Below are 20,293 nucleotides of genomic sequence, written 5' to 3' on the forward strand. Positions count from 1 at the left end.
GACTAATCAAGAAGACAACTCTGCAATTTAGATACCACAGCAGATTTGGTATAATTAAAATGAAGTTAGTTTTTCTTCCTCCCCACAAAATTAGTGGGAATATGCCAATAAGAAACAAATACAAATTTCATTCAGACACGTTTAACATAGTTGAGAGGTAAAATCTATCTGGTGGGTATGTTTCAGACTGTAAAAAAATATACAGTCCATTGTTCACATAGTTAAGAAAAACAATTCAGTTACCAAAAGTTTATTGATAAAAGTTTAATGTCAACTTACTTATAAAAATGAAAAAAAATATTTTAAACATACATGGTACAATTGACCATCCGAGCCCTACTGACTATTAATGATAGTAAAGCATTTAAGGAAGTTGTGTCAGAAAGCAAAGGTTAACTCCAGGGATGTATGCTGCTTTAAAAAAAAAGTTTCTTGTTTGCTGGAACCTACATGCCTGGCCTAGTTCTTAAAGCTAATTACAAAATCCTCTTTCCTACTGGTCCAGGTGTCCTGACAGTTGTTTCTTCTAATATCACTATGAAAAGAAAAGAAATATTTGATGAGGTATCTGCATACAGCTCATTTCTAGTTCTTTGCAAGCAGGAAGAGAAGGCGGCACTGCTCTAAGGTGGCAATTCCCAGTCACAGCATTTGCTTACATTCAAGCATCTCTACAGAGATTGAAAATGTTTTTTCTGTTCACTTGCCCACAGGAAGTGCAGAGAAAAGTGTATTTGGTCCTGAAGCCATTTGTATTGGTAGAAAAGAATTTCTAGACATGGCAGGTTATGAAATACCTTGAAGCATGGGTTTGACTTAACTTTAAATAAAAGGACAAAAATAGATGTTAACTTTACAAAACTTAGAAAGGTGCACCAAAAAAAAGGAAACTTTTTCCTGGCATTTCCCCCATTTTCTTCCGCTGACCTACGTTTCTGGGGTGCTACAGCAGCCTAACAGGGCAAAGACCATATAAGAATTAGGGGGAAAACAGAAGCCGGCTATTCACACTTCACTGTACAATGGCCAATGAAGTAAAGAAAGACCTTTCTTTCTCCTGCTTCTAGTATTGTCTTCACTCTCCTCGCCATTGTAGCTCCCCAGAAACTTTTGAAATAATCTTCCAAAATACAAGAATTTGTCAATTCCAGAGCTGTCTCTCCAGCCCTCCCACACCACGTGTCTGCAGCAACAGCTCTTCCCGCCCTCTCCACTGAAAGGGAGAAAAAGCTGAAAACTTACCACGCCTCTTCCCAGCAGTGCACTGAAAGGAATGCTGGGAAATGTAGTTCTTTCCCTGCTCCAGGGCTGGCTCTATAGGAACTACAGCTCCCAGGGCCCCCTGGTGGTTCTCAGCTCCCAGGCTGCATCTGCCTTTGCACATGGGACCCCGAGCACCTGATTGCTTTGCTGGTGCCTGGAGCCAGCCCTGAACCTGCCTGAAATGTGCTGCATGCTTTTTAAAGTGTAAGTTTAGCACAATGTATTTTCATTGAAAGCTGATTTGATCAAGGAATATTATCTGTAGTTAGAGAATTGAACTGCTGGTTTCTGCTGACCATTTCCTTTAGATTTTACCAACAAGAGCACTCATCCTTTCTCACCTAGTTCTTGGGCATAGACCGGAAAAGGAAAGCAGGTTTTCTGCCTCCTTTTTTTTTTATTCTGAATCCATTTCTCAGCTTTCAGTGAAGTAGCCATTGAACAAACTAGTTGAATAAGCTGAAATAAAGAAAATATTCTCTCTGCCGCTTTGTAAGAGGCATCTGTTATCACAATCTAGTTAACACTTCAACAAATGTACTTCCAGTGCTCAGCACAGCGAATTCCACCACTTCGGTGGCTTAACTTTCTTTAGAATTTCAGCATAAACATGTACTGCTTTAATATGAGTTCGTTTATTTTAATAGATTATACTATATTTAAGCTTTAACATAAGTTGTCACAATTTCAAATTTAATTTTAAATAGGTTTATTTTTTAAAAGAAAAACTGATGTAAATAACACTTCCTGATTTTTATTTTTCAATCAGATGTATGCATTGGCAGATACAAAGTTCTCAGAAGGAAATAATGTTGCCTCTTTTAAAAACCCAACTTCCTTTTTTCAAAAGAGGTGCCCTTTGTTGTTCACTTACATCAACTCCTCACATGGTAAAACTGGTCACTCTCTCTTTCCAATTCAGGTAAATGGCAAGAAACAAAAAATGGACACGTGGATATTCTACCCGTTGTTAGGAGAGATCACAAATCCATCCCCACCTCTGGAATCATCCTGGTTATCTAGTAATCGGTCTGTGTGTGGAGATGATACCAGCACACCAACTTCTTTCCAGTACTGCACAAAAGAAAGGTATTAAATAAATGTAATCTTAGGCTGTTTTCTGGAAGGCTGAAAATTGTATTGGGCAGGAGTGTGAGGGTTTGGTTCCTAAGTATTATAAGGAAGAAGTTATGGGATAACTACAGAAACTCATGGATAAGAAATTACCACAATGTAATAGTATTTCTCAAATAACTCTGGAAATCATGGTTATACTTTTTTAATGTGTGACCTAAAATATCTTTATTAGGGAACGTACTGGGAAAGTCAAGTATCAGACAAATCTTGATCTTTTGTATAATGACAAATATTTACCTTTTGAAAAAGCCTCCTTATTACATCACATCGTTATGATCCTTTGTGGTGACAGAGGGAGCTGTCTTCTGTAACAGCAGGGCACGGTGAATGCCAGTTTCTTCCTGTTGTTACTGCACAACACAAATGGATGAAGGTTAGGGCACTTATGCGTGTGGATCTTCATCACCACCTGTATCGTAAGTGTGCATATGCTGGCTTTCTGGGGTTTATAGTCTAGTCCAGTGGTTCTTGACCAGGGGTGCGCAGAGGTCTTCCAGGGGGTACATTAACTCATCTAGGTATTTGCCTAGTTTTACAACAGGCTACATAATGATTTTGTAAGCAAGTAGTTTTTAGGTAAGGTGAAACTTGGGGTACACAAGACCAATCAGACTCCTGAAAGGGGTACAGTAATCAGGAAAGGTTGAAAACCACTGGTCTAGCAGCTTAAAGCACATTACCTAGCAAATAAATAAAAATCACAAACTAACCTTAATTTACCAAATAGGATATGAATATACCAAATAGGATATGAATTAGGAGATTTTTGTCCAGCGAAATGATACAAGGAGGCTGCAGGTTAATAGGGGCCAAGCTGCACTTGCTTTACAGCTTGGAATCCCTCTGTCTTTTATTCACAGGCTAGAAATCCTTTAGCCTAGGTCCATAACTTCCCCCAGGTCAGTCTTTGTTCTCAGATGTTTCCAAGAGTCTTCCTGTGTGGGGAGTGAGGAACTCCAGATGATGTCACTCAAGGGGTTAAAGGGAGAGATTAAGGAAGATAAAAGCATTGCTGAGAAGTTAAATTATTTTTTGAATCAGTCTTCACTGGTGAGAATATTGTGAAGAATCACAGAAGTGTAGGACTGAAAGGGACCTCATTAGGTCATCTAATCCAGTCCCCTGCGCTAAAGGTAGGACTACATGACTGACCAGTTCTGACAGGTGTTTGTCTAACCTGTTCCTAAAAACCTTGAATGAAGGAAAGTCCACAATGTCCCTAGGCAACTTGTTCCAATGCTTAACCACCCTGACAGGAAGTTTTTCCTAATGGCCAACCTAAACCTCCCTTGCTGCAATTTAAGCCTATTGCTTCTTGTCTTCTCCTCAGCGGTTACAAGAACAATTTTTCACCTCCCTTCTTGTAACAATCTTTTTTTGAAAACTATTATCATGTTCCCCCTCAGTTTTCTCTTCTCCAAACTAAACCAATTTTTTCAATCTTCCCTCATACACATGTTTGCTAGAGCTTTGCTGTGCTCTGGACCTTCTCCAATTTGTCCATATCTTTCCTGAAATGTGGTGCCCAGAACTGGACACTGTACTCCAGCTGAGGCCATTATTGGCAGGCAGTAGAGTAGAAAAATTTCTTCTTGTGTCTCACTTACAACACATGGAGAACAGTTGATCACCTCCCTCTTTATAACAGCCCTCAGTGTATTTGAAGACAGTTATTAGACTTTCCCGTAAGTCTTCTTTTCTTGAGAGTAAACACGCCCAGTGTTTTTAACCTTTCCTCGTAGAACAGATTTTCTAAACTTCTTATCAGTTTTTTTGCTTTCCTCTGGACTCTGCAATTTGTCCACATCTTTTTAAAGTGTTGTGCCACAAACCGAACACAGTACTCCACCTGAGTCCTCACCACTTTTGAGTAGAGGGGGACAATTACTTAGTATGTCTTCTAGACTCCCCCAGAATATTAGCCTTTTTAGCAACTGCCTCATGTTGTCTCCTATTCAATTTGTGGTCCTTTGTAACCCCCTGATCCTTTTCAGCTGTACTACTGCATAGCCAGTGATTTGCCATTTTGTAGGTGTTATTGCTCTATTTATTCTCAAGTAGAGTTTGCACTTGTCTTTATTGAATTCCATCTAACTGATTCGAGACCAATTCTTCAGTGTTGTTTTGAATTCTAATCCTGCCCTCCAAAGTGTTAGCAATCCTTCCCATCTTTGTGGGATCTTCAGATTTTATAAGCATACTTTTCACTCTACTATCCAAGTAATTAATGAAACTATTGAGTAGCGGCAGCTTCAGGACGGACCTCTGCAGGCAGTAGATACATCCCTTAGTTGGCCACAGAACCATTGATAACTACTCTTTGAGTATGGTCTTTCAACCAGTTTTTTACCCACTTTATAGTAATTTAATCATTTCCCTAGTTTGCTGATGAGAATGTCCTCTGAGACAGTGTCAGAAGCCTTAATAACATCAATGTCTCTCACCTACGGCTTCCCTCTAACTTCTTGGCCAATAACCTTGTAAAAAATGGAAAGCAAGTTAATATGGCATGATTCATTCTTGACAACTCCATTTATAACCCTGTTATCGTCTAGCTGCCTACAGCGAGATTGTTTAATAATTTGTTCCATATGTTTCCAGGTATCAGAACTAGCTCGACTGGTATCTAAGTTAGCCACTGTTTCACAGGAGTGGAGGGCAGCAGATTTTTACATCTATTTTAAAAAGGGTCTGTGGGTGACTGGAATTACGATTCACAAAGCTTTGCATCTGTGCCTGGCAAATTTATTGAAATAACTATTTAAAAGAGAAAACAAAATGTTTGAAGGATCATGGTATGATGGAGTTTTACCAGCATGGTTTCTAGAGAGGAAACTATCTCATTACTGTCTTAAAATTCTTTTCAGAGGGGTAGCTGTGTTAGTCTGTATCAGGAAAAACACTGAGGAGTCCTTGTTGCACCTTAGAGACTAACAAATGTATTTGGCATAAACTTTTGTGGGCTAAAACCCACTTTGTCGGATGCATGGAGAGAAAGATACAGTAAGCCGTATATATATCACAGCACATGAAAACATGGGAGTTGCCTTACCAAGGTGTGTGGTCAGTGCTAATGAGACCAATTCAGTTAAGGTGGAAGTGGCCTATTCTGAACAGTTGACCAGAAGGGGTGACTAACAAGAGAGGGTAAATTGCTTTTGTGGTGCTAACAAGGCCAATGCAATCAAGGTGGACGTTGCCTATTTCCAGCAGTTGACAAGAAGGTGTGAGTATCAGCAGATAGAAAATGTATACCTACTTATTGTATTTTTCACTCCATGCATCTAATGAAGTTGGTTTTAGCCCACGAAAGCTTATCCCCAAATAAATGTTAGTCTCCAAGGTGCCATGAGGACTCCACATTGAAATTCTTTGAACGTGTCAATGAAATAGTGAATAAAGGAGAACCGGTTGATGTTTATCTGGACTACCAAAAAGGCCATTGTCCAGGTCCCTCAATAAAGAGACTAAGTAGTCACGGAGTGAGAGGCGAAGTATTCTTATAGATCAAAATCTGAATAGGAGCTAGGAAGCAAAGGGTTATGTCTATACTGCAAGCATTACAGTTGCATCTGCTCAGCTGTGGTGTAGATTCTTGCTACAGTGATGGAAAGGGTTTTTTTGAAATTCACTCCCTTGAGAGGTGCTACCTAGGTTGACAGAAGAATTCTTCTTTTGACCTAGTTGGTGTCTATATTAGGGCTTTGATCGGCTTGATTATTTTTCTAGGAGTGTGACTTTTTCAAACCTCTAAGCAGCATAGTTAGGTTGACCTAAGTTTTAGGTCTAGGCCAGGTTTAGGAGTAAGTGGCCAATTTTCGTCTTGTCAAAATATAAACCGTACGGTGCATCCAAGGTTTCATACTAGGCTCCTTTTTGTTTAATGTATTAATGATCTGTAAAGCGGGGTGAGCAGTGAGGTAGCAAAATTTTCAGCTGGCACAATTCCTTAGGTTAGTCAGGACTAGAGGAAACTAAATAAGCTGGGTGAGCAGGCAACATGATGACAAAGAAATGCAAATGAGAGGTACAATGTCCACTCCTTAGATGTATTACAATGTCCTAAGTTAACTGTATCAAATCAAGAAAAGGATGTGGGCATCCAACTCCCCAGTAAGCATTCTAGAACCCAAAACCAATGCTTCGTGCATGAGGGCTGAGATCTGCACAAGGGGCCACAATCCTGGTGCTTTAAAACGTGCCAATTATTCAAATATGTGTTTACTGTCAAGGTATGCTAGAAGATAATACTTAGCTTCTCATCTGCAAAGAACATTATTCCATTAATTCTAGTGAGTGAGGACGCTTCCTTTTCTCCCCCTCCTCTATTTATAATATGTTACAGCTAAAGAAATCTGAAGGTAAACTTTTGTGTGTTTCCTCTTTATTGGTTGTTTTTTCTCCTGAAGATATGATCCTAACTCTCTGGGTTTTATTTTTCAGAGCACAGATAAGTCTGTTTTACTCTGGCAGTGGCCCAGAGATGTTTAGGCTAGTGTCGAGCACCCTAGATGAGGCACACAAACCAGACCCAGTTACAGATTGGTAAGTTTTTACTGAAAACTTGCATGGTGTTGTTTCTTCCAATTTAAAGTTTTATATCTTTTACTTACCAGTAGACATTTGACAAGACAACTTAGGTGTTGTCTGATGTAGTACTGAGTTTTAAGATATCATAATTTAAATAAGCTATCATCAAGTTAAATTGGAAAGATCTGTTACTAGTACTTCCTTGGAATAAATGAAAGTAGAAAGGCAGTCTTCTGTTCATCCTTCTATCAGCAGATGGCAACTGGAAAAGAAATGAATGTCTTTCGTTACTTTCATTTTATTAAGAGGATTAATGGAGGTATGACTGTGGATATATCTGAAGGTAGAGTTAGTTCATAATTCAGAACATTCTGAAATGTATTTGCAAAAAGAATAGGAGTAGCTGTTGCACCTTAAAGACTAACAAATTTGAGCATAATTTTTCGTGGGCTAAAACCCACTTCAGCGGACGCATGCAGTGGAAAATACTGTAGGAAGATATATATACACACACAGAGAACATGAAACAGTGGCTGTTACCGTACACACTGTAGTGAGAGTGATCAGTTAAGGTGAGCTATTACTAGCAGGAGAGAAACTCACACTTTTTGTAGTGGTAATCAAAATTGTCCATTTCCAGCAGTTGCCAAGAAGGTGTGAGGAACTGCTGGAAATGGGCATTTTGATTACCACTACAAAAAGGTTTTTTTTTCCTTTCCTGCTGATAATAGCTCACCTTAACTGATCACTTTCGTTAGAGTGTGCATGGTAACACCCATTGTTTCATGTTCTCTAGGTGTGTGTATATATAATATAAAATCTTCCTACTATATTTTCCACTGCATGCATCCAATGAAGTGGGATGTAGCCCACAAAAGCTTATGCTCAAATAAATGTGTTAATCTCTTAAGGTGCCACGAGTCCTCCTGTTCTTTTTGTGGATGCAGACGAACACGCAGCTACCCTGAAACCTGAAATATATTTGTATTTGTAGATACTATAAAAATCTTAGGATTTTGAACTGATTGATCATTGCAGCTAAATCATTTTGAGTAACTGGCCTCCAACTGAAGAATTTGACTGTCGCATAGATAGCCTTTTTCATTCAACTAAGCCAAATGTGGAAGGGCTTAGAGAGGGAGTTTTAACTATATATACACAAGGCTATTAAAAAAACCCATCATAATACCTTCCACATTTGTTTTAGTTGAGTGGAAAAGGCACTGTGCCAATTGCTATGGCAAAATTCTTCAGCTGAAGGCCAGTTACTCAAAATGATTTAGCTGCAATGATCAATCAGATAAAATCCCGAAGATTTTTATAATGTCTAGACATACAAATACATTTCAAAAAGAACAGGAGTACTTGTGGCACCTTAGAGACTAACAAATTTATTTCAGCATAAGCTTTCGTGAGCTACATCCGATGCATCCGAAGAAGTGAGCTGTAGCTCACGAAAGCTTATGCTGAAATAAATTTGTTAGTCTCTAAGGTGCCACAAGTAGTCCTGTCCTTTTTGTGGATACAGACTAACACGGCTGCTACTCTGAAAATACATTTCAGAATGTTTTGAAATGTTTATCTATTTCCAAGATTTATGAGCTATAATATCTAAGAGAACAAAAAATATCCCCTGAAGAGTAGCCAGTCCTGCAAATCAGTATTTTTTCTTCAATCAGCTGAATAGGATAACATCAGAAACAAAACATTAGTGTTGTATCTCTTCCCATATCATCCATCTGTCTTGTCTATTTAGACTGTAAAGTATTTGGGAGCAGGGACCAGATTTATGTTCTGTAAGGTACTTTGGGGTCTGACTAAATAATACTTTTAATTATACAACTGTGCTGAAGTTTGCTAGTGGGATCTACGCAAATCATATTGTAGGAACATGAAAGTTAAATTTCTACCATTTTTGTTTTTCAAATGCAAAAAATATGTATTCGTATGTAACAGAAGCGTGACTGCAAAACTTGTCCTGTCCCCCAAGTCCCAAATTTCCCCCAAACTCTGTTCCCTGTAGTGTCCCATCCTCTCCTGGAACTGCTCCTTAAAAGAGATAGTAGACAACAGCTCATTAGTTTAACTGGGGTTTGACAAACACAGTTTTGATCAAAACACTGAATTGGTTTATAGTAAAAACAAATTTATTAAACAAAAGCCCATAGTTTTAAGTGATACCAAGTATAGAAAATAGAGAAAGGGTTACCAGCAAATGAGTAAAAATACAATTTTAAGATTAAAACTTAATTTCTGCAAGTTACAATCTTGTCCTCAGCAGGTTTCCCACCTATACTTAATACCCAGGGACTTCAAGCACTTGAGTTGCAGGATCCGCCATTCTGTGATTTCACGATCTCTGACGCCTTTAGCTCCTCGAGTAATGATGCCTGTCAAGGTTCCTTCCCCAGTCTGAACTTTAGGGTACAGATGTAGGGGACCTGGATGAAAAGCTCTAAGCTCAATTACCAGCTTAGATCTGGTCTGGCTGCCACCACTCACAAGTACTACTTTCCTTCCCCGGGTAGCCTTGAGAGACTTCACCAATTTCCTGGTGAACACAGATCCAAACCCCTTGGATCTTAAAAAAAGGAGAAATTAACCATCCCCCCTCCTTTCTTCCACCAACTCCTGGTGAATCCAGATCCAACTCCCTTGGATCTTAAAACAAGGAAAAAATCAATCAGGTATATAAAAAAAGGCTTTTAATTAAAGAAAAGAAAGGTAAAAGAAAACTCTCTGGGAGAGATTAGGATACCAGCTACTCTCACAGACAACAGATTCCAAACACAGAGGATGTTCCCCTGGGCAAAACCTTAGTTACACAAAAAAAAATATCCAAATACCCAATCTGATTGTTCCTCTAATTGCACAAGACAAGTTACAAAGAAATAAACTTAAAGCTATTTATTTCCTTCACCGATACTCACTACTTAATAAGAGGCTGAATTCTGGAGCTTTCCCACTCCAGTCAAAGTGAAACTGACCCAGACAAAGGGAACCTCCCTCCTCCTTTTTGAACCACCCTGTTCCTCCATTGGTTCTTCTGGTCAGGTGTTAGCTAGGCTAGGTGAAAGTTTTAATCCTTTACAGGTAAAAGAGGCATTAACCTTTAACTATCTCTTTATGACAGTGCCAAAATGGTTTTTCTCTCTCCCTATAGCTTCTCAAAGTTCATTGATCCTGTTTCGAGGCAGGAAGGCTTCCTGGAGATGCAGTTTCCATCCTTCCACTTGCTGTCCTTATGGCTTTGTTTATCTTGCATGTAAATGTGCCTTCCTTATGTCTGCCGGACAAGCAGGCTGGTCAGACATAAAATATACAGTCCTTTGTCTAGGGCTGACTGGGTTATGGCCTGCTCGCCAAACTCATTTTAAGAACGTAATTCTAGCACAGATGAACTCTTTGTACACAAGTCTGCATCCATTACGCAAGAATATTACTGATCAGTGAGGTTTTAGATTTCTGATAATATATTACATGCCATCTTTTGGGTAATTATCATGAGAAGAGTGTATTAAGTGTACTGAGTGTGTCAAGAATTGCTGATGCAAAGTAGTGAACCATCAGTGGGTCTCCATCTCAGAGTTTATGCAGAAAATTTGAAAGGTTTTTCTGTGATACCAAATAGCTTGAGTTAAATGTCTGCTTTTAAGGTATACACTTCCTATTTTTACCATGCCTGATCATTTCTAAAAAACATATGCTGGGAGGGGAAATTCTGCCCCTCAACTTCTTCGTGCCAGATACCTCTCCCTGTGGTGAGTGAAGTGGATGCTTCAAGGGTGGGGTAACATACATTGTTGCAGCTTTTCTCCGTTACCCAACTTCCTTCTGGTACCCAAAGGAGCTTCTCACAGAGATGTGATAGCATATTACGCTTCCTCAGCTCTCTCCTGCACTGGGGATCCTAGGGAACAAATTTGACCAGAGCTGATGGCATACCTCCACTGGAACTGTGTGGCAGTTGGCTTGGGGAAGAACTAGAGGCCTGGAACCAGTGCAGACGTATAGAGCATGTGGATCTCTCAGAATTGGTAGGATTTGTTGGCAGGTCCTGCAGCCTCCTGACTGGGCTGCACTCTTTCTTGCACCCAAATATTTGGTGAGGAAATTGCTCAAGGAGGATCTGAGTTCCTCCTCATCCCTGCAAAAAATAGAATGGTGGTGACTATATAGCTAACATTGACTTTACTGACTTCTCTTAGATAGTTAGTATTTGGGGGAAAAAATCAAGAGAATGATTTGCTAGTGCATTATTTCTCTTGAATTTTTATCTTCCCTATCTTAAAACATAATTAGTTGTCATAGAAGGTTGCTAAGAGGAGAGACCATCAGACATTTTCAAGCACTGCAGAAGTCAAATCTGTATCTGGTGGCTTACAAATGTTGTTAAACTTCGAGCAGGATGATGTATATATTTAAAACAATGACTGGAAAACCTTATAGCAAGTGATTTAAATAAATGTTTTCTTGCTGGGGGCAAAAACATACTTTTCTTGAACAAGGAAAATGTAATTAAAAAAAGAAATAAGGAATCAACTTTGCGGAGATATTGGGAAGGTTAATTTTGTCTTAGAATTCTATGGACTCTTTCTATGGAAAGTGCTCTAGAAGTTCAAATGTCAATACAGAAACTCTTTAAGAATCAATAATGAAGTTTCTGAAGATATGAAGGGCAAATAGTTGAGACTGAAGCACCATAATGTGGCACATTAAAAGTAGACTAGGAAAAACAATAAAAAATAGACTTCAGGAAATAATTATCTGCTGTCAACAGTTAAGTACGCTAATAGTTTTTTATAACTAATTCCTGTGACAAAACTGCTTGAAATCATATCTTTAGCAAAGGTCTTAGTAGTAGCTTTGCATTTTGAAAAAAGAACACTTAACTCTGAACAAAGTTATAATGTAACATGAATGTGTTTGGTCATTCCTAAAAGTGCAATTCTATTTGTTACAGGAATTATCTGTTGAGATTGTTTCCCCCTATGTTGGCATCTGACACTGGAAACAATGGTGACTTGTCAGGTCTGTCTTCTGAGCACTGTTTACAAAGTAAAGATTTTCCAATCCCGATTGGCACACGGGGACTGTTACCAAGGACACTTGCAAAAGTTATCTGCTGTGGAGACTTACACAGAGTGTTTGACGACCATCTTACAGAGTCTTTGCTTTCTCCTTCTGACCCTTATACTCAGCCATCTGCTGGAATCTTGAACATTTATCCTGAAAATCCTGCTTTTGAAAATAGTGCCATCTTTCAGCAAGAAGGATTAGCGTTTCAGAATGTACAGTTTAATCAGCATGTGTGCAATTATCATAAGATGAACATAAATGGAGTCCATGAAAAGAATTGCTCTGATTTTAGTTATTTTTCTTCTCAGTTTCGAATGAAAGATGGCACTGGTATTCAGAAAGAGTATTGGGAAACTGACCAAGCAAGAGGCAAACCTATGAAAAATGACGAACAAGCGCAAGCAAAGTACTCCAATGATTTATCTAGTCCACCTACTAATGGCACATGGGGCGAAGTGTTCCAGGACAATCATCTGGTTTCTAAAAGATATGAAAATTTTACAGCTTCTCATAAATCACAGCCATCTAGTCACCCACCGCTTTATTTTTTCAATCAACCATTTACTAAAGAAAATCGTTTTCCTGGAGGAACAAATAGAAACCCACAGGAAGCTCACATGCAAAATGGCCAGAATAGCTTCAATTTGGGGGAAACCTGTAATAACATTGAATATAAGAGCCATATGAATCCTAAAGAATGCTCTCGTAAATCTTGTGACTATCATTTACTTCTGACAACTGCTCTACAAAATAGAAATTTTCATTTGTCTTACCGTGGCCATACTACTTTCTCATTAATGTCTGATTTTAAGCAAAATGGCCTATTTTGTGAGGAATCAAGTGCACCATACTTTGCCTTTCCAACTCCTTTTAAGTATAGGCCTCGAAGAAATTGCCTTTGGCCTGCTAATGAGATTGTTATTCAACTGGATAAGTGTTATCTACAGAGCAGAACTCTGAAGGAGGAGAGGAAAAAGGTAATAATCTATCCCATGATAGACTTGTATGTAGGAGGTGATTATAAAGGAACTGCTAGGTAGAGTAGAAATTCCTGCAATTTACTGGTGAAAAGGATCCAGTCTTGCTGCCTTTTTGCAATATGGTGACTTTCATTGTACTCTAAATATTTTGAGCCCCATCTACAACAATCTATTTTGAGTCTGCACAGCTGTAAGAAAATAGCAGACAGCGTGAATGTCGTACAATTGTGCATGACACTGAGGTTCACCTTTTGTTTTTCAGCGGCACAGGAGTTAGGACAACTTGTTCAGCAGTAATTTTCTTGAACTAAATTACACCTGATGCCAGTGGTTACTTAACCAAGTACCCTCTTTGGCCAAAGTGTCTTATGTTATCTGGTGGCATGGATCCTATTCTTTGGTTCATGTTGTTCAGTGCAAGCTCGGTAGCCAATAGATACCACCATCCATGGATCGTGGAAGAGACCACTGATGTAAGCCTGGATGGTTGGTAAAGCAGGGCCTTTATTAGTCCAGTTCTTTTTGGATAGTGCTCAGTTTGGCATGAACGGAGGGAGGGCCAAGAGGACGGTTGTTTATATTCAGGGGCGGCTCTAGGCAACAGCAAAACAAGGAGGTGCTCGGGGCGGCTCATTTGCAGGGGCGGCAGGGATCCAGCCTGGGAGCTGAGAACCAGCAGGGGGCCCTGGGAGCTGTAGTTCCTTGGTTAGCTCCCTGCGTGTAGCACCAGCCCTGGAGCAGGGAAAGAAGTACATTTCCCAGCATTCCCTTGGCTGCTATCAACAGGAAAGGGAGGGGGAGTGTGGTAGCTGAGACCTCATGCTGAAGCTTGGTGTGAATGGAGAGCTGCACTGGGAAGGGCAGGGAGACCCCATCCCCATCCACTCCCTCCCAGTTCCCACCCCCTGACTGCCCCCCCTGAAACCCCAAACCATCCAACCCCCCTGCTCCTTGTCCCCTGATTGCCCCCTTCTGGGACCCCTGCCCCTAACTGCCCCTCAGAACCCCACCCCCTATCTATCCCCTGACTGCCCTGGCTCCTATTCACACCCCCACCGCCTGACAGACTCCTTGGACTCCTATGCCTATCCAACTGCTGCCTGTCCCCTGACTGCCCCCCTGAACCGTGACCCATCTAACCCCCCTCTCCCTGCCTCTGATTGCCCCTCAAACCTCTGCCCATCCACCCCCCCCGCTCCCTGTCCCCTGACTGTCCCGACCCCTCTCCACACCCCCGCCCCATCCAACCCCTTCTGCTCACCCTCTGGAACCCCCTACCCATTCTCCAACCCCCCGGCCCCTTACCATGCTGCTGAGACTAGCGTGTCTGGCTCTGCACAGAGCCAGACATGCTGCCGCAGACATCTTGCTGCACTCCCCCCACAGAGTGCACAGCCCTGCCCGCCCCCAGCGCTGCCAGCTGAGGCTGCAAGGGAGGAGCGGGGGGGGGGCAGAGGAAGATCCAGCCGAGCTGCCCTGTCTGCCGCGCTACACTCTGCATTGGGAGGAAAATCCCGGACCTTCTGAGAGTTTAATCGCTATTTAAAACCCCCAAAGCCGGACATGTCAGTGAAAATACGGACGTATGATAACCCTAGTCGTATCCTCAAGGAGTAGGCTTTGGCCCAGATATCCCCTTCAGAAGACATCACCAGACTGGATTAGGGATAATGTCGTGACCTCACCTTGCAGTCCCCAAAGAAGGAATTGTGGGGACTAAATGGACAGTGCCTCTCTATCTGAAGCCTAGCAAGGGAGGTACGTGGATCCCACTAGAATTTAAAATGAAAAGTAAGGGAGGGGAGGCTCTGGACCTGGGCAGCTTTAGATACAGTACCAGGCACGTAGGAGGATTTCCACTTCTGAGCCATGGAAGCAAAAATTGACTTTTCCTTTCCAGATGTAGCTAATATTCAGAAAGGGAATCTAGCACCTGCCTTCCAGATTTGAACACCTCAAAATTCAGGAGTGCTCAAACTCAGTTTGGGCAGCTGTTACTTCATTTCTCCCAAATCAAAAATACTGATCCACTGTAACTTGCTGTAGAAAAAGTAGGATAAAATTGAGCAAGAAATGCTTCCTAGTGGTTATTAGGACTGGAACTGCTATTTTCAACAGACATTACCTTTAGTTTTATTTGTTTAAAAGGAAGACAGTGATATTGCATTGGCAAATTCCCCATAGAAACAAAGAGTGGAACAAAAGAATAATAAAGGCATCTCAGCTTTTCCTCATTTATGGAGGACAGTCTTATAATATGCATCCAGATATCCTTCAATCACACAAGCTGAAAATTGTTGCACTTTACTGCAGTTCTGTAACTATATGGGAACCAATCCTGTCTGTGTTCTGTGCACATCCAAAATTCCTGCTGAATGACCTGCTCTGGGAGCGAGTTACCAGTGGCCCAGGGCTGGGACAGCAGGAGGGTGCAGGTGGGGATAGGGTGAGAGAGCCTAGGGTTGGGGTGGCAGAGAGTACGGGGGGAGGCCCAGAACTGGGGCGGCAGGGTGTTTGTAGGTGGGTGGTGAGGGGGAGACCCCAGAGCTGGGGCAGCAGGGGGGTGCGGCAGGGAGCCCAGGGCTGGGGTGGGAGACAGCCAAACATTTTTTTGCTTGGGGTGTCAGAAAACCTACATCTGGCCCTGTTTATATCTGACTTCAAATATAAGAGAGATGTCCCTCTAAAACACAGTCTGTTGGCTTTGTCCCATCTTTATTTGCCTAGGCCTATTGTCATGGGTGACTTTGATGTCCACGTGGATGACTTTTCAGGGCTGATATCTTCTCAAAGCCAATATGTTAAACCTGGGATTCTCCTTGGGGGTTTCAAACACAACCACTACAGCAATTGAGGGCATCTCATGTACTTGCTAGTAGTTCCTGGATTTGAGTCTCTGAGAGCCCTTAACATGGTGTTCTCAGTAGGCAGTTGGGAATTCACATCTCTAATTAGGTGTGACAAAGTTAGAGTTTAATCTTCCAAGGATTATGCAAGATCCCTCTATTTCCTTGGGTCTGTACCCAAGATTGATTGTTGGTTACAGATGTTGATTCTAGATTTATGCTTTAAAGTAGTACTTGGAATTTTTGGAAGTACCCTTATTTTTACAGCCAGTTGTTAGCAGTTTAAAGTTTAATAATGACTTCTTATTGTTTTAAATGCCCCCAGAGACTTAAACAGCAGACACATCTCATGCATCTACATAGTGAAAAAATAGAAAAGCTTAGGCTATCAGATAAAACTCTGTTCTAAATATTTTAAAGGTATGTGCTTTCTCTTCAGATTGAAGCTGATCTTGCAAGAGACTTTCCAGGAGCACGAAGATCTCGCTCAGATAAGACTCCTGTTTTCCGACTTCCTGCTAACCCTTCAGGAGTGGATCATTTGATTGGGTACCAGTTATCAGAACAGGCCAGAGTAAGCATACTTACAGCATGGAATGTTCTGCAAGGATGAGTAACATCAGGTTATATGTTTGTGGGTTTATTATTTTGTGGAGGATTTGAAAAATTAACTCTTTTGGTGTTTGCAATATATTCGGTAGGTGCTCACCTTAATAAGAAAAATGGAAAGGCTTCGTGGTACTCCTGTCCATGAGAATATACTCAAAACTTTAGAACGTCATTTGGAAGCTATTCATGTTACACAAGCGAGGTGGAAAGATGAGATTCATAATGCTGCTAATCCACAGAGACAAGGAGCATCTTGTTATAATAATGAAAAAGGTAAATACTTTTGTTTGCTTTGTAGTTCTACAATTCAATTTGTAACACATTTTAAATTCTGTCCTGGCAACAGGTAGACTTACTCCATTAAACAGAAACTTTCTCTATACGTGGGCTTTTGACTTTAAAAGAGAAAAATCCCTCACTTGTATCAGGTAATTTCTACATAGACTTTTCTGTTTTGTGGTGTTGATTTTTAGACCCCTTCTTGTCATAAGATATTTTCTCAGTTAAAAAAAAGCCCTCTTTATTATATTAAATAATCAGACTTTGTTAAAGACCCTGGATGAATTCCTACTTGTTTCAGTGCATGCTGTTAGTTAACAAGTAGATATGAAAGTTATCACTGTAAAAAGGTAGCGTACGACTGGGAATTGTTATCAAACAAAAATATCTGCCAAGTAAGCAATTCAGCATCCTTAAGCAGATTATTTTCATTTTAAAAAAATTGAGCTTATTTTTATTAATAGTGATTGAGAGTGGACTTTCATCCTTCTTAGCTTACAAAGTAAAAATTCTCTTTGTCTTACACTGCTCGTTAATTGATGTTTTGTCTATCACAAAACCACTACAGTAACTCCTCACTTAATGCTGGAAAGTTATGTTCCTGAAAAATGCAACTTTAAGCAAAACGATGTTAAGTGAATCCAATTTCCCCATAAGAATTAATGTAAATGAGGGGATTAGGTTCCAGGGAATTTTATATATATATATAGATAGATAGATATAGATATAGATATACACACACATATACACACACACACATGCACACAGTGTATAAGTTTTAAACAAACAATTTAATACTGCTACACAGTGATGATGACTGTGAAGCTTGGTTGAGGTGCAGGAGTCAGAGGGTGGGATATTTCCCAGGGAATGCCTTACTGCTAAATTATGAACTAACAATTGGCTGAGCTCTCAATGATTAACTCTCACGCTCTAGGAGGCAGCAGGGAAGGGTGCAGGGAGGGACAGCTGCTGCACAGAGAACTTAGGGGAGCTGGGAGCTGCTAGGGGGGCTACTGGTCCACGCTGGTTCCACCCACCCACCAGCTAGTGGCAACGGGCTGCTCTTCCTGCAAGCAGTGGACAAAGCAGGTGGCTGCCAAATGATGTTAGAAGGGAGCATTTCCCAATTTTAAATGAGCATGTTCCCTAATTGATCAGCAGTGTAACAACGAAACAACGTTAACCGGGATGACTTTAAGTGAGGAGTTCCTGTACAAATTTGGCACGATTGACAGCTTCTGCTGAGGAATGGCAAGCAAGAATTTTTGATGACACTGGTGAATCAAAACCAGGTGTTGTTGAGATCACATCTATCCAATTTGGAGGCACCAAAAATTTTTTTTTTTTTGTTTTTGCTTTGTTAAAAAAATAAAAAAGGGAGAAGGGTAACGCTTAATGTAAGCTAGAACTCAAGGATCCTAAGATTAAGCATATTGTGGGCTAGTGCTATCCTGCTAGCAATGAAAAGAGCAGGCTTTACTCCCCAAATTTTTGGGGTTGAAGAGTTGGAGTTCACCACCAAGAACAGTAAGTAAATTCCACATAGAAAAGTCCAGACTCCAAAAGTGGAATCCACAGTCATAGTTGAAAAAATAAGACCGTCCTAATCCTGTGGACTTTTTCCTCTTAAAGATGTCAGATAGACTAGATAAGCTATCATAACCCCCTCCCCTACACACACATATTTGAGCGAGTAGACAGATTCTTGTAGACTTCCACTGCAATTGCCTTATTCCAAACAGGGACGGAAGAATTGACTCTTTAATGACAAATATCTCTGGCACTTTTATCCATGCTAGCCCCAATCACATTTCCAGCCAGAGCCTGTGTGGAAAGTACACTAGTTAAAAGGCAGTTTTGGCTTCATCCGTGGATTATATTTTCAAGCGAGAAGTGGTGATTGTGATCTGTGTAGCCCAGAGGAGAATGGCAGAGAATTTCAAGTAGAACAAAGTCTGTCTTCCTCCACACATGTTCTCCAGAAAGACCATACATACTCTAAATCTTGCATCTCCTTCCAACAAGTCCAGATGCAATAGGAAAGACCGTTCATCCCATACAGGCAAACTGAAGATTAGATCTTGCAGGAGACAAGGCAAGAGTTAGTCTTTCAAGGTGTTTTCTCCTTTGTGACTTTTTGATTTGTTATGATTATCCACAAAGAATAAGTATCTTACACAGAGCAGTATATCATGGTTGACCATATTTAATGTTGCAGAGAGAGCCGGGATAAAGGAGGAAGGCTGCCCTCCAACCATCTACATCAAGAGAACATCCATCTGTGCCAATAATACAGTGTTTGCTCCATGTTCTTGACTGAATCCAGATATCTTGGTTTCAGACCAATGAGACTGAAAGTGGTCTATTGCTAGCTTGCTGGGAACCCTAAAGATTTCATAGTGGATACTAGCCAAGTCCAATGCATCCAGGGTGTAATTCAGTTTGTTCTGTGATTGAAGGCCGAAAGGTGGACATACACACTGAGTGAGGCATTGGCTTTCTCCGTCCAGTGAAGCTCCCATTACGTTTTTTAAACCAAGCAGGAAGGGTGGGTATAGGACTTGCAGGTTTGGGATTAAATCTCCTCTAGGGTGTGCAAGAATTTCTGTGTTGTGAATGGGATGAACTCAATGAATGACAAATAAGCTTATGCTCAAATAAATTTGTTAGGTGCCACAAGTCCTCCTGTTCTTTTTGTGGATACAGACTAACACGGCTGCTGCTCTGAAACGTGATTGTCACACTATCTTGAAGGAAAGGAAATTGTTAGTACAAAGTTCTCTTTTTTCTTTGATTTGTACGTCAGCACCATTTGTTACCAAGAACCCGTGTTCTGGAATCTGAATTTATCTCATAACTTAGGTGCATTGGAAAGCCTAGAATATAACTAAAGAAATATTGGAAATATGGTTCTTTAATACCAGGGTGCAGTCTTTCCTGTGGGATTTCATTACTGTAATACATAGTGCTGGCTGAATTCAAGAGATTTTTGTCTAATTGATGGATGTCATGGTTGTATATTACTTCTGTTGTGATGTGGTTGCATATTCTTGTCGTTTTAGATGTTCTTGCTCTGGTAGCTGCCATTAAAGGGTTAGCTGTTTCCATACGCAAGGCTCGAATTGCTTTATGGTGTGCCCTGCAGATGACTACCGAAAACCTCCTTAAGCACAGCAGTGAAACAGAAGGAGGGTTGAAAGGAAACAGCACACAAGAAAAAAATAGTGCAGATCCTGAAGACCGGGGAAGCAAAAAAGAAAAACATGAGAAACCAACGCAGATTTCTGAATAACTGCAGGGAAGAAAAAAAGAAAGAAAGTGAATTGACTTGTGCTATGGAGAACTTTTTTGCTAGGTCATCAGAAAAAATAAGAATAACCAGCGGATCAGTGCTGCAATTTTATTATTGTGATTCTGGTGTTGACAAATATTTATTGTAATAATGTTATTGCAGTTTTAATATTGCTGGTATTACAGAGTCTTCTGTGTAAGAGAGAGATTTTATTAATCAGGGGAACTGGGCAATAGATGACCATTTTCTCAACCACTTAGCCAAAGCTCTGTATC

At 40.5% G+C, this 20,293-nt stretch overlaps 1 protein-coding gene across 1 annotated transcript; it reads left to right on the forward strand.

Moving 5' to 3' along the window:
• The first annotated feature begins 1,022 nt into the window (after positions 1-1,022).
• On the forward strand, positions 1,023-20,018 carry LOC115642536. Its single transcript, XM_030546162.1, is given in 11 exon segments — positions 1,023-1,034; positions 2,186-2,352; positions 6,844-6,945; positions 11,894-12,020; positions 12,022-12,064; positions 12,067-12,986; positions 16,275-16,409; positions 16,537-16,717; positions 19,789-19,876; positions 19,878-19,915; positions 19,918-20,018. Coding segments are annotated over 11 exon segments (1,914 nt in total).
• Positions 20,019-20,293: the final 275 nt, after the last annotated feature.

Source organism: Gopherus evgoodei, unplaced genomic scaffold, assembly GCF_007399415.2.
Source record: "Gopherus evgoodei ecotype Sinaloan lineage unplaced genomic scaffold, rGopEvg1_v1.p scaffold_41_arrow_ctg1, whole genome shotgun sequence".
NCBI lineage: Eukaryota > Metazoa > Chordata > Testudines > Testudinidae > Gopherus > Gopherus evgoodei.